The sequence below is a fragment of the Mustela nivalis genome (genome assembly GCF_964662115.1).
Source record: "Mustela nivalis genome assembly, chromosome: 11".
In the NCBI taxonomy this organism is placed as follows: Eukaryota; Metazoa; Chordata; class Mammalia; order Carnivora; family Mustelidae; genus Mustela; species Mustela nivalis.
In genome coordinates this window covers 33,474,504-33,487,568 of record NC_139030.1, presented here as the reverse complement: position 1 = coordinate 33,487,568, position 13,065 = coordinate 33,474,504, and the positions used below count along the sequence as shown (strand labels likewise).

Below are 13,065 nucleotides of genomic sequence, written 5' to 3'. Positions count from 1 at the left end.
CCTTCCAAGATATTTCCCCATGAGGGAGAAGAGAGATAAACTTGCATCTGAACTTCCCAATTTGTCTTAGTTGACCTACTCTTAACACAGAATGTCAAGGGATGCAGTTCGCCCGTGCTCACAAGGAATTAAAACAGGCTATATAGCCATGGAAACACTAAGCTTCTATGTTAATTTAAGTCTTGTTACTGGGTCCAAGTCTGCAATTCTGTGTTGAAATAAGAAGCACCTAAAGTCAATTGCTTCCTCAGGAGAGGCAAATGAGTTTGTGCAGGAAGCCAAACAGGCCTATTACCATGAACAGTGCACACCACACCTGTGCGAGGCCCAGTCGCCTTCCAGGGCAGGGGCAGGGGTGCGGCTCCATGCTCATGTTTACACAGACATGCTGTTCCAGCCCCTGCCCAAGGATCTCAGCGCTCCCCCACCCACCTCAAGCTGCTGCTCTGAATTCTCTCTCTCAGGGATTTTATTCAACTGTAACCATAGTAAACATTTTCCATAAAAAAGCCACCACACCAAAGGGAAATGAGAAGACAAGACACGGGTCCCTTGTCAAAGGGCCAGGCATCTCCTTGGGGCCTAAATACCAAATACTATGGAGTCCTGAGTTTGGCATCTTTACCTCATTTTTGTTTGTTCTTAGGTGAATTCAGCAGTACAGGAGGGGTGGTTAAAAACCTTTAAAACAATTTGCAAATTGCACATTTAAGCTTAGGTAGCTAGCATTTGGCTTCCCACAGCAATGAATTTTCCTCCACGATACCATCATTTCTTCACCGCATCTGTGACTCACTTCCCTGAAATGTTCCCTGTCACAGGCCACTGCCCTCTGTGTAAATGCTCCGGGCTCAGCTTCCTGTCAGAGGGGACAGCAAAGGCAAGCCCAGAGAGGTGAAAACACAAGGCCCATTAACACAGCAGGAGAGGTCCAGCCCTAGAGTCCCAAGTGTCCTGCTAAAGCAAGATGGCTGCCTCGGGCCCCAAGACACCCTCCACATCTTCCAACATCAAACCCTGCAGTGGGCTTCAGACTCCAACCCCTGCACGGCGGGTTCCACCCTCCCTCCCACCCAAATACTCAAGAAGCCAGAAGAGACCTTGAGCTATGGAGAGTTCAAATAAGGTCAGCCAAGGGCAGCGAGCCTGTTGCCGAAGAACATTTACAGCTTGGGGTGGATTCCAAAAGCAGGTTGAGTGAAAATATCCAAGTCTAAAATGACACCAGCTGTGGGGATCGGATTTAGGATTTCAAATGTGGATGTGAGCGAGGTGTGCCAGTGGTAAGCTGAGAGCAAGAGAGGAGGGGAGCCAGCGTGTCTGTGGGTCTGTCCCCTATGGGTGAGTATGCACCAGGTGGGAAGGGTCAGGGACGTTGGGGGAGGGTAATTGGGTGGAAGGTACTGAAATGTCACTTATCTCTGGCTAGTGGGACACAGTAACATTTTAAATTTCAATATTTTTCTGAATTTTTAGAATCATCTGTAACTGTGGGTATTACTTCTCGGGTAAAACAGACCTAGAAGAGGCAACGTTAGGGCCTCATCTGGTTTCCCCTAGAGCCAGCCGGTCATCCACCAGCTTCTCTGCCATGTTGGAATGGCCCCAAACCCTCTGAGCCACAGTCCTCTTACTCCTGTTCTCAGCGGATGGTGCCCTCTGTCCCTTCACCTGGCTTTGAGGGACAACTAACAACAGCCCGGGAACAGAGTGCACAGTCAGGTCCAGCCCTGAGTAACAATTTGCCTACGGCCTGGAGTCACCAGGTTCTTGGGAGGCTGTCGCACATAAATTCCCACGACACAAATGGAATCAAAATATATGACTGTATCAGGGCCGCCTAGGTGGCTCAGTCAGTTAAGCAGCTGGCTCTTGAATTTAGCTCAGGTCATGATCTCGGGACTCTGAAATTGAGCCCCATGTGGGGCTCCGCACTTGGCACAGAGTCTGCTCGAGGATTCTCTCTCCCTCTGCCCCTACCCCTACTTGTGTTTGCGTGCTCTCACTCTCTCTCAAATAAATAAATAAATCTTAAACAACAACAACAAAAGTATGACTACATCCCAACAACAGTCTCTCTATTGTTTTATCATATGAAGTGACCTTACATGCTTTCATCAAATTAAGAGGCTCTGTTGGGACAGTCTGTCTTCAAACACACGCTGTGTGGCACTTTGCAGAGCTCTCAAGAGCCCTCACCCTCAGAGCAGCTGAAATGGTGGAAGTCAACCAGAGCAGATAAACCTCATGAATTCAGATGCAGGATGGAGAAAACCAAGCAGGATCTCAAATGATGAGACTTTCTGATCTGTCACTCTTGTGCCCCAAAACCTGCATGCCTCAAGGCCCTACCTGGCCTACAACTTCTCTTGCCTTGACCCTTCCATGCCTACCTCTTGTCTCCTCACTGCATCATTGACTTTCCTGCTGTTCTCCAACATGCCAACTCCAGGCTCACCTCAGGGCCTTGGCATAGGCTATTGCCTCTGCTTGGAAGGCCCCTCCCTCAACATTCCCATGGCTTAATCTTTCACCTGCTTCAAGTCCCTGCTCAAATGTCACCACCTTGTGGGACCTTTGCACTTTCTATAACCAGGTAATGGAGGTCATGATTGCCTTCCTAATGTTCACGTCTGTCTCCCCACCCCCGCTGAAGGCATGCTTAAAAGGGCCAGGATCTTATCTTTGTGATTTACTGATACAACCTAAGCACCTAGAAGAACACCAGCCCTTAGTAGGTGCTCTTGCATGTTGAATGGAAATAAGTCACAATGTGCAAAGTCAGTAAAGATTCAGGCACGGATCTTCAGGTCAGTTTAATTCTCGCTCAGGGCCTCTAGTTACAGCACTAAGCATGGAGGCAAGGATGGATGGATGGATGGATGGATGGACAGACAATCATGGTATCAAGAGCTGGGGAATAAATTCTACAATCCTCACTTTTCCACAGGACATTTTATCTAAATGTCTGTATTTGTCTTAATGTCTAAATATACGGTATTTGCCTAAATATTTTGTCTAAAATGGTATGTGAAAACGATGGGCACAGAACAAGTTTCAGAATACACAAATTCAACACATCACAAATTAATTGGGTCTTTGGGACTGAAGCGAGTTGGGAAACATGCTGACGTACCACCGTCTCCTCCAGCCCTTTGAGGTCCTCTCTGGCTTGTTCCCGTTTATCATTGAGCAATCTAAAAAACAAAGAGGAATCATGAACCCAAGGGGCATCAGAGAGTTCCAGATACCATCTGCACCTATGGATATGTCAACAGTACCAACCGTCTCACACGAGTGGGCACTCTTGTCACATAGGCCCGACCTACCCAGAATATTGAGGAATCGGAGTCACGAGAGTAGACTTCTCTAAGACTCAGCGGGAGGAGAGAGAGAACAGAGGAAATATTTAACGTGCACTCACAAGAGCTTTTCCAGTTTCATTTCCCTTTCTTGGTCCTCCACTTTCAGCTTGTTATAATCAGAGCTGAGCTTCTCCTGTTCCAGTTGCAATTTCTGATTCAAACTGAAATGGAGGGGGGAAAGCAATACATGGCACATGAATCTGAAATTCTGAGGCGCCCAGCTAAAGATATGGTTCTGTTCCAACCCCATTAGTTCTGTGCAATAAAGGCGGCAATTCTGGAGGATTTTGAGGGATCAGAGAACAACCTCACAGCTTCTTCCCTGCCCAAGTGAAAACTAATTTCTGGGAACATCTCAGAGGCATGAAACATAAGGCTTTGAGAATATATTTATAGTTGGCTTGTGCAAGAGCTTTGGGGGGAAAATAATGAGCTAGGAAAAGGGCTGATATTTTAAAACAGAGAAAGAGAGCACAGTGAGAAGAATTCTGCTTTGTCTGCCCTACAGACGGCATGTACGCACCCACTCAGGAAACCTTATCTGCCCGTTGCACCCTTCCCTTCCTCTCCGGTCCAATCACCTGAAAACATCTCCTAAGTCCAAATTCCTGGCCGACACAGGGACAGTGCCGCTGTGTGGAGTCTGCAAGGAGTGGGTACAGAGAGAGGAAATACAAAGAAAGCCCAGGGTCTGCGGCAAAAAAAAAGAAACTTGCCATCTGGTTGGGGGCACTTGGCCAACACTTGCATGCAGTATTTATAAAACCTTTTGTGTGGCCGTGCCTGTGCGTCTGTAAAGGAACAGATTCTACCCATCTGAAGGAGAACCCAGGGTTGTTTGAAAGGCGCAGGCCAAGGAAACTTCTCGTCAACTCACTCCTTCACCAGCCCGCCTTCCTCGTTCCTTCCCTCCCCACGTTCCCCTCCGGCTGAACATGTCAAGGGTGATTAACCAGAATAAAGAACACAGGACACGCTTGAAGGGGAAAGAACAACATGAGTAGCAGCACGGGGGTGGTCCAGGAGGAGGAGGAGGGCAAAGACGATGCTAAGGACTTGCCTTGGGTAGACAGTGTGGACGGAGCCCAGATCACACCACTTACACTCTGCTTCATTACCATTCTCCTCTTTCAAAATGCAAATGCGCTGTGGGAGCGGCTTGCACACAACGAAGAGAGATTCGGATCAGTAGCCTGGAGAATTAAACTCTAACTCCAGTTTGATTCCTACTTAGCAGCGCGACCCTAAGAAGCTCACGGAACCTGGCCTTGCTCCCCAGACAGAAATGCAGTTCTCCATCTTCAGAACGTGGGCATGGCGGGAGGCTTCGGTCTAGATCTTGGGAATGAGGGTGGGGGCGTCAGTGGATGGGACTATATTTCAACATAACTGGTTTTCTTGGTTTTCCCTCGTCTTTTATTTAGGGGCATTTAAAAACATTATTCTGCAAACAGGTTCAAAAACTGCCAATGCTCTCACTGTGCAAAAACATAAGAACCCTCAAAGAGAGGATCCCAAAGGCACTCGCCGGCTTGCTACCTTGTTTTGACAGCGAGGCGGGAAGGTAAGAGAGGAGGAGGGGAAGGTCATTGCGGAGCAGGGGTTCTTGAGGCGCCGTGACGGGACGGGAATATGGCCCTGAGGGGGGGTGACAGCAGAGATGAGCTGCAGTGACACCATCCTGGCAAAGCCACAGGTCCACAAGCACAGACACGGTCCCTGGGAAGCGTGTGCATATGCCCGGGCGGCTCAGGGCTGTGCAGGGAGCATTTCCATGATGGGTGAGGAGGCAGCAGGGGCTGACTATCTCCTTTGGAGTATGTTTCAGCCTATCGGAACCCCTGAGTCAGGACCAATGCAGGGGGGTTGGTTGTATATTTTCATATATAATTTCATACAAACAGTGTTGCCACCTATGAGGGCATGTGTCTGCCCAGCTGAGTCACCAACATGACCCCGACTCCCTGGGGACGAGGAAGGGTCGCTGCGCCCGCCTGCCACCTGCCCCACCAGAGCCCCCAGAGGCTCAGCTCCAGATGGGAGGACAGATGTCGGAAGCTGCGCATCCAGCCTGCCGCGGCACAGGGCAGGACACAGAGCCCGCGGGCCAAGGAGGGCAGAACTGGGCTCAAAGCTGCGTCCTTCCAGGCTGGCCCGAGAGCCATGCCCACCCCCGCGTCCCGAGAGCTCCTGGGCCGACTCACTCCCGAATCTCATCGATGATTTTCTGCTTCTCCTCAATTTCATCCCGAAGTCTGGACAGCTGCTTCTGGTGAGCTTCCCGGTGGCTCTCCATCTGCTGCTCCAGCGCCTTCTGCAAGCCAGGCCAAGAGAAATGTGTCATCCACTCGTTGGCTCGCAGCCCACGCCATGACAAGCCCTGGATTGCTTCTGCCTCCTACTCTACGTCCCTCAGCTGTCAGGTCCCAAAACTGGGGCCCCCAGAACATGCCTTGCTTTACTGGCACAACAAAACCCGAAGATCTATGATAAAACCCAGCAGGGGTTTTATCCTAGGAGCAAATCGGTCCATTAATTGAATAAAAATCTCTCCCGGGGCCCCCTACAGCTCACATGAGCCACATGGCTTCTCTCACCAGGTCAGCCAGAGGGCACAGACCTCTTACTAAATACACCCAGGTGACCGCAGACAAACCACCTAACCTACGTGAGCCACACTTCCTCCCCTGTCAAATTCAGAGAATTGTCCCTGCCCTAAGCACTGCCCAGATTTATGGTGACGTTTATAGGAGACCTCTTCACCAAAGGGACGTGACACGCGGAGGAGGGCCCATCAGGGTGAGCCTGGAGAGGCTCATGCCGTGGGCACGGCTTTTTTTGTTTTTGTTTTTTAAATATTTTATTTATTTATTTGATAGAGACACAATGAGAGAGGGAACACAAGCAGCGGGAGTGGGAGGGAGTAGCAGGCTTCCCACCAAGCAGGGAACCCAGTGCGGGGCTCGATCCCAAGACTCTGGGGTCCTGACCTAAGCCAAAGGTCATGATGCTTAACGACTGAGCCATCCAGGCGCCCCGCATTTTACCTGTGGCCTTGCACCCAAAGGGACAAGCAGTTTGCCTAAAGGAATCAAAATCCTACATCCTCTCCTATCTCATTTTATTCACCCACAAAGCTTCTTTCCCAATTATTTTGCCTACATTTTCCTTCACCACTCTACATGTGGCCAAAAATAAATATCTCTATGGTACACGGCAATCCAAATCTGGAGTGCTTTAAAAAGGTCAAGGGAAGACATGTTCTGGCAGTTCAGCACAGCAGTGCGGCCCACACAGTGACCGGGGCGGGGGGGGGGGGGGGCGGGGGGGGCGGGGCTGCTGCCTCCCCTTCCCCAGGAAGAGGGAATCAGCACAGACTAACGCAGCATGACTACCGGACTTCTGGACACCTCCGCCTTCCTCTCGGTCCTGTGCCAGGCCGCAGTGTGCCACGGCCGGCACCGGTCCCTCCCTCCTACATGGCCACACAAGTCTCTGAAGGAGACAGATTTTCCTAGAGTAAGAAAACGCAGTCCAAATGCACGCTGGGCTCTGGGGCAGGGGCCGCGCACACACCTTCATCTCCTCTGCGTCCTGCAGCCGCGTCAGATGTTCCTTCTCCTTATCCTGGAAGCTGACTTCGTGCATTTTTTCTGTTTTGAATTTTAAATGATGATTGAAGATTTAACTGGCGGGACTCACATCCAAAAGTAAACATATTTTTAAAAAGACAAAAGACAAAAAAAAAGGAAGAATGGCCATGGAGTGAAACAGAACTTATATGACCAATTACAACCACGCTATCCAAGATCAGGCTTCCCAGGCGAGACTTCAGGCCGATGGAGGCTGCCCACTCCAGTGCGAGGGGCGGCGGTGGGGACCAGGGTGCTGACTTAGAAGTGGGCCACTCTAGGAGGGAACTGACCGGGCTGGGTCTGACCTCTCCCCTGGCCTTGGTGAGAAACCCCTGCAGCAGGGTACAACAACCTGCTCTGCACATTGGAAAGCACTCTGTGAAGTTGAGAGGCATTTGGATGCAATGCCACTATTAGAGTTCCAGAAAGAGCTAATTTACCTCCCATCAGGACGCTGTTTATTCTCTAAGAATCTAGAGCAGAAGAACAAAAAATCTAAGAACAAAGAAAACAAAAAATAACACACTCCAGATTAAAAAGGAAGGCCCCACATTTGGTGCATGGCACACCTCCAGGGGGAGTCTGTCCCAGCCTATTCTTGGTCAGGGGCACACACCCGGCACCCCCAGCAAGCAGCAGCCTGAGGGGTGGACGCGGGTAGCAAAATGGTTTAGAACAGAGTCATGCAAGTCATTATGCTTTCTATCTAGTCTGTTCCACTTTATTTTAGATCTTCTCACCTCTATTTTATTTCTACTTAGGGCACCACTACAGAAGCCATTTACGAGAGAGAGAAAAGTTCTTTTCAATGCCAAGTATTACGGGGAGCATGCTGTCTCTGACATTCATCCATTATCACATAAAGAAACATGACAAGGTCATAGCAGGGCTGAGGGTGTTCTCGATCTTTCTAAATTTGCCTAGACATTTGGAACAAAATGTATTTACTGAGCAAGTAACTACATTAACAATACAGGAAATAAAAAGAGGTGGCATCACCACCAATCCTACTACCCTATCAAAACAATTTTCACTTCAAATATTAATCTGCAGGCCTTGGAACACAAGTATCCATTGATTCCTGGATGTTATAACCCAGTAAAGCTAAGATTACATACTACAATCGTTAATCTAAGGATGCCTTGTAAGCAGGGCTGCACAGCCTGCACGTACTTCACCTCCAAAACAACACATGTTCTTTCAAACAACATCCCATAGCTGGCTTAACTGTTCGACATTTAGGTTGGCTGCCTTTTCTTCCTTCTGCTAATACAATGAATTCTACAACAAATATCTGAGATTTGAGGATCAAAAGGTATGGAATGTGTTATGATAATTGCTATTTATCCTCAAAAAGTTTTTTTTTAGAAAAGATTTTATTTATTTGACAGACAGAGATCACAAGCAGGCAGAGAGGCAGGCAGAGAGAGGAAGGGAAGCAGGCTCCCTGCTGAGCAGAGAGCCCGATGCGGGGCTCGATCCCAGGACCCTAGGATGATGACCTGAGCCAAAGGTAGAGGCTTTAACCCACTGAGCCACCCAAGCGCCCCTATCCTCAAAATGCTTTCTAAAAGAACTCTAACAATTTTCGTTGCAATTCATGGTATGTGTGTCCATTGCACGGCAATGCATGTGTTCTTAAAACCTATTCCAGTTTTTGCATTTCTAGTTACCTCTCTTGAATTTTTTCTATTTATTCTTATCTTTGGAGTGCTTCCTATGTGTCAGGCACTTCCCTAAGCAAAGGGCATCAGGAGTCTGTCTGGCAAAAGGAAGAGTTGGTTCCAAGGACAGAGGGTGCAGGCAGCCGTTGGCAGAAATTCAGACTTTATATTAAGAGCAGGGGGACATCATGGAAGGGTCAGAGGCATGGGGCTGGGCACAAGATAGAAGGTGCTTTTAGAAGAGTTCCCTGAGAAGCAGCACAGTGGCTGGCCTGGAGCAGATGGGCTGAGAGCCTCCCTAGACGATGCAGTCACAACTCTTCATTAAGATTAAGGATAGTGAAAATAAAGGTGGAGATGAGCAGATGCAGACAGCATCCAGCAGATCAAATGGACAGGTCATGGGAACAGACTGGAGGCCAGAGGGGGAGGAGAGAAGACTGACTCGGGCAGCGGGGTGGATGGAGGGAACTGGGAAGAGGAGCAGATACGGGCGGGGGCAATATTCTAACTTTTTTTTTTTTACTACACCCCCTTCCCTCAATTATTCCATTGTTTTTCAGGAGACCTGGAAAGGCTATAAATGAGCAAAACTAAATGTCGTGAGTTTGGCCAACTAGAGAGTACCTGATGTAGGCCAAGAGCTCAACACCTGCAAAGGAGTCAATTACTTACCTTGGGCTCGGAGCTTGGCCAGCTCCTCACTGAGCGAGTCCTGGGACTCCTCCAGCTGCCTCCTCTTCTGTTCCATGTTCTGCATGTAGTCTGTCAGGGATTTGATCTTGGCTTCGTGCTTTAAATAAACAAAAAGATGGAAAGGAGGCATGAGGGACAAGCAACCCGGCCTGCCGGCAGTTGTCTGATGGGACTTCCTGGGTCCCTTTTTCGAGGACCAACTCCCAAACAAAGCATATTCTGCCCTCGGCTTGGGATCTGTGATCGCGGGCTAACATGTTAGCCCTCTGTTTCCACCCTGTGCTCCACTGCTTCATTCCGCACTGACCCCTCTCATCACCACGGCCCTCCCCACCACCCGCCTAAGTGAGGTGCCAAAGCCCAAGCTGGTTTTTCTCCTCATAGAAAACAGTGTCCTGGGCAGAGGCTTCGTTCTTGGAACTGGCACCTCTAGGTTCTGTCTTCAGAACTCAAATATGGTCTTTTCTTTTCCTCTCAAACACACCAATTCCTGTGTCTGAGAGACCTTGCATTTTACATTTTCTCTTCCTAGGACGCGCTCCACCCTCCCCACCCAGAGTCCTTATCACTGGGGTCCCCACATTTTCTTACAGTACCCAACTTCGGCAAGATTTATCTATTTCTTTTTACTTGTCAGCTCCATGAGGGTATGGAGCCGATGCTTAATAAATATTAGTGGAACCAGTGAATGAATGGAAGCTCATTGACTGAAGTAAAGACAGGGCGCCCTTCCAGCAGACGGAAATATGTAGGCACCTCCCCCACTCAAGATCTACAGCGTTCACATGAAAGCAGGAAAACCCTGGAGACTGAGCTCTCATCTAGTGAAACAACTTCTGGGAAATGGGACACAGAGCAGTCGGGTTATAAGCACAGCTTCCGATGAAAAGGATGAGTGTAAATGAAGAAAATAATTGCATTTTTGCTGGAAAGATTTTGTCAGATTCTTTAGATCATGTCAGAAAGTAAAGAGCCAAAGTTTCTCTGACTTTCGAATCCCCAGAAATAATGATTAAATATTTGTCTCTGTGTATATTCTAACGGTACAAAGTAGCACCCAACAGAAAGCTGTATTTGTTGCTAATGGAGAACGCACTAACACATTTATCCTTTAACATTCTAATATGCTGATATTCTTGACTCTGATCTCATATACCCAAAGTCAATGTCACTGTCAGACTTGGGCAACTAGAGCCTCGGTCCTGGGCCCCACACTGCGAACACTCCACTAGGGCTGTCTTCTGGCTGTACTCATTCCGCGAAGCAAAGAGCGTGTAGGCCAAGGAGGCCTGCCCCATGGAACCCATGCCCCTTCCAGACCATACTCTGAGGACTAGAAACCCAGGAACTCCCTGCTCCAGTGGCCATAAAGGCCACTCCTAGAGCTGGCACCGCAGCTCCTGTCATCAGTTCACACAGATTAGAGTTGACAGTTACACAATGCTATCAGTTTCCACGAAGGGCAGAAGGGCTGGTGCACCCAGATGGAAAGAGAAGACAGTGGGCTGCAGACGCAGGGACTTCTGTTTCTACTCTCGCCTTGGTCTCCAAACGTTAGGCGCAGGACTATCCAAATGCACATATTCTCAGTACAAGAGGTGACCTGGATATCAGACTTGGAAGTGTCGGTACTCTGCCCTAAGGTTTATCATTTTCTCCCTTTTTTTTTAAATTATAAAAATGTCAAGTAGTAAAGCAAATCCAGAAAGAAGTGGCATAGATTTCACCCATGTAGCAGTTTTATTTTGTTTTGTTTTTTAAGATTTTGTTTGTTGGGGACGGGGGGGTGGCGGGAGCAAAGGGAGAGGGACAAGCAGACTCTGTGCAGAGCACAGAGCTGATGCGGGCCTCCATCCCACAACCCTGATATCGTGACCGGAGTCAAAATCAAGAGTCTGACACTCACCCGACAAACCACCCTGGTGCCCCGACCCATAAACCCTACTTATCAACTATTCTTGGTCTTAACTGTATGGATGCATATTGAATAGAGTTGCAAGGCCCAGCACACACATAATTGAGCATTTTCATTTTCACTTACGTTTATATAATCATTCTTTCCAAATGGCAATGTTTTATAAATTTTTTGTAAGAGCTGCATAGCAATCTTTCATGTAACTTAACGTCATTATCTTATCAACAGATGTTTGGGTATTTTATGTTTTTATAACGTAAGTAATATCGCACTCACCATCTTCCCTATAGGCTTTGCACATTTTAATCAGGAAATAAACATATAAAATAAAATTTTTGCATTTTCATTACCAGTGAAAAATACCATAAATGAAATTACTGGACCAAAGTACTTAAATTTTTATGGCTTTTGATTCCCAAAGTGCTTTCCAAAAGGACTGGCCGAATTATACTTTTCTCAGCAATGTATATAAATTTCACGATCACACACCAACACTGGATAATATTTACGGTACATTTTTGCTTAGTGCATTGGTTATAAAATGGAGACCTGATGTGCTCATTAGCATCTCTCAGGTTACTACAGCGGAAGGGGGGAAGGCTGGAGCTGGCTCTGGGATGACATGTTACTGTTTACAAGCCTACCAGAAGGACGTATGCTTTTGTCAGTCTCTCGGTATTATTTGACACACCACTCCGTGCTTGTATGAATTTCCTGCAAATGATTCCAGCTATTTTAATGCCTGGTCTGAGGCAGTGAGCAGTCCTCACTGTGACACACCCAGAAGTCTCAAGCCCCAAACACCAAGCTCAGATATCAGTGGTGGACCAGAAACGAAGCTGCTGCTTTCTGAAACCACCTCACTAAAAAGAAAATGCCATTTCAGTGGGTAGAAGAGCAGCCTGACTCACTGAGCAGACGAAATGTGCCCTGGGACTCAAAAATCCCTTCACGGCTTTGTGTGCACACATGCTTTGGTTTGAGTCCCTGATCTGCCTTTTGCTGGCTGTGGGATTTTGAACTGTGTATTTAATCTTTCTGAGTCTCTCCTTCCTCATCTGAAAAACAGGAATAATAATAAAACCTGCCTATCAGGACTTTTTTTTTAAAGATCAAGTTAGGGGCACCTGGGTGGCTCAGTGGGTTAAAGCCTCTGCTTTCGGCTCAGGTCATGATCTCAGGATCCCAGGATCCTGGAATCGAGCCCCACATCGGGCTCTCCACTCGGCAGGGAGCCTGCATCCTCCTCTCTCTCTGCCTGCCTCTCTGCCTACTTGTGATCTCTATCAAATAAATAAATAAAATCTTTAAAAAAATAAAAACAAAAACAATAAAGATCAAGTGAGATGATGCATGTAAAGAGCTTAGTGCAGTGTGGGGAGCTTTGTAAACACTCACTAAAATGTTACATGCTACTAGTGGGGCACCTGGATGGTTCAGTGGGTTAAGCATCTGCCTTTGGCTCAGGTCATGATCTTGGGGTCCTGGGATCAAGCCCCACATTGGGCTCCCTACTCACTGGGGAGTCTGCTTGTCCCTCACCCGCTTCCCCTCCCCCACCAGTGTGGGCATGCACTTGTTCGCTCTTTCTTTCAAATAAATAAAATCTTTTTTTAAAATGTTACCTATTACTATTATTAATAATAGCAGTAGCAGCAATAGTTTCTGTTTTCACATATTAAGTTGGACCTGTGGTAGAGATTAAAAGATGAAGGAATGTTCCTTAGCTCATAGGAGTTTTAGCTTCCACCCAATCTCATCCATTCATTATAATCTCTACCTCTCTACCT

General features: G+C 47.8%; 1 protein-coding gene across 1 annotated transcript in view; it reads right to left on the bottom strand.

Annotated features, from left to right (window-relative positions):
- KIF5C (kinesin family member 5C) overlaps positions 1-13,065 on the bottom strand; it is a 158,814-nt gene that overhangs the window by 23,352 nt on the left and 122,397 nt on the right. Inside the window, exons 17-21 of the mRNA XM_082690904.1 lie at positions 9,340-9,457; positions 6,942-7,018; positions 5,570-5,679; positions 3,425-3,526; positions 3,137-3,197 (exon numbers count right to left, since the gene is read on the bottom strand). Coding sequence (XP_082547030.1) covers positions 3,137-3,197; positions 3,425-3,526; positions 5,570-5,679; positions 6,942-7,018; positions 9,340-9,457 — 468 coding nt within the window. The remainder of the gene's footprint in view (positions 1-3,136; positions 3,198-3,424; positions 3,527-5,569; positions 5,680-6,941; positions 7,019-9,339; positions 9,458-13,065) is intronic.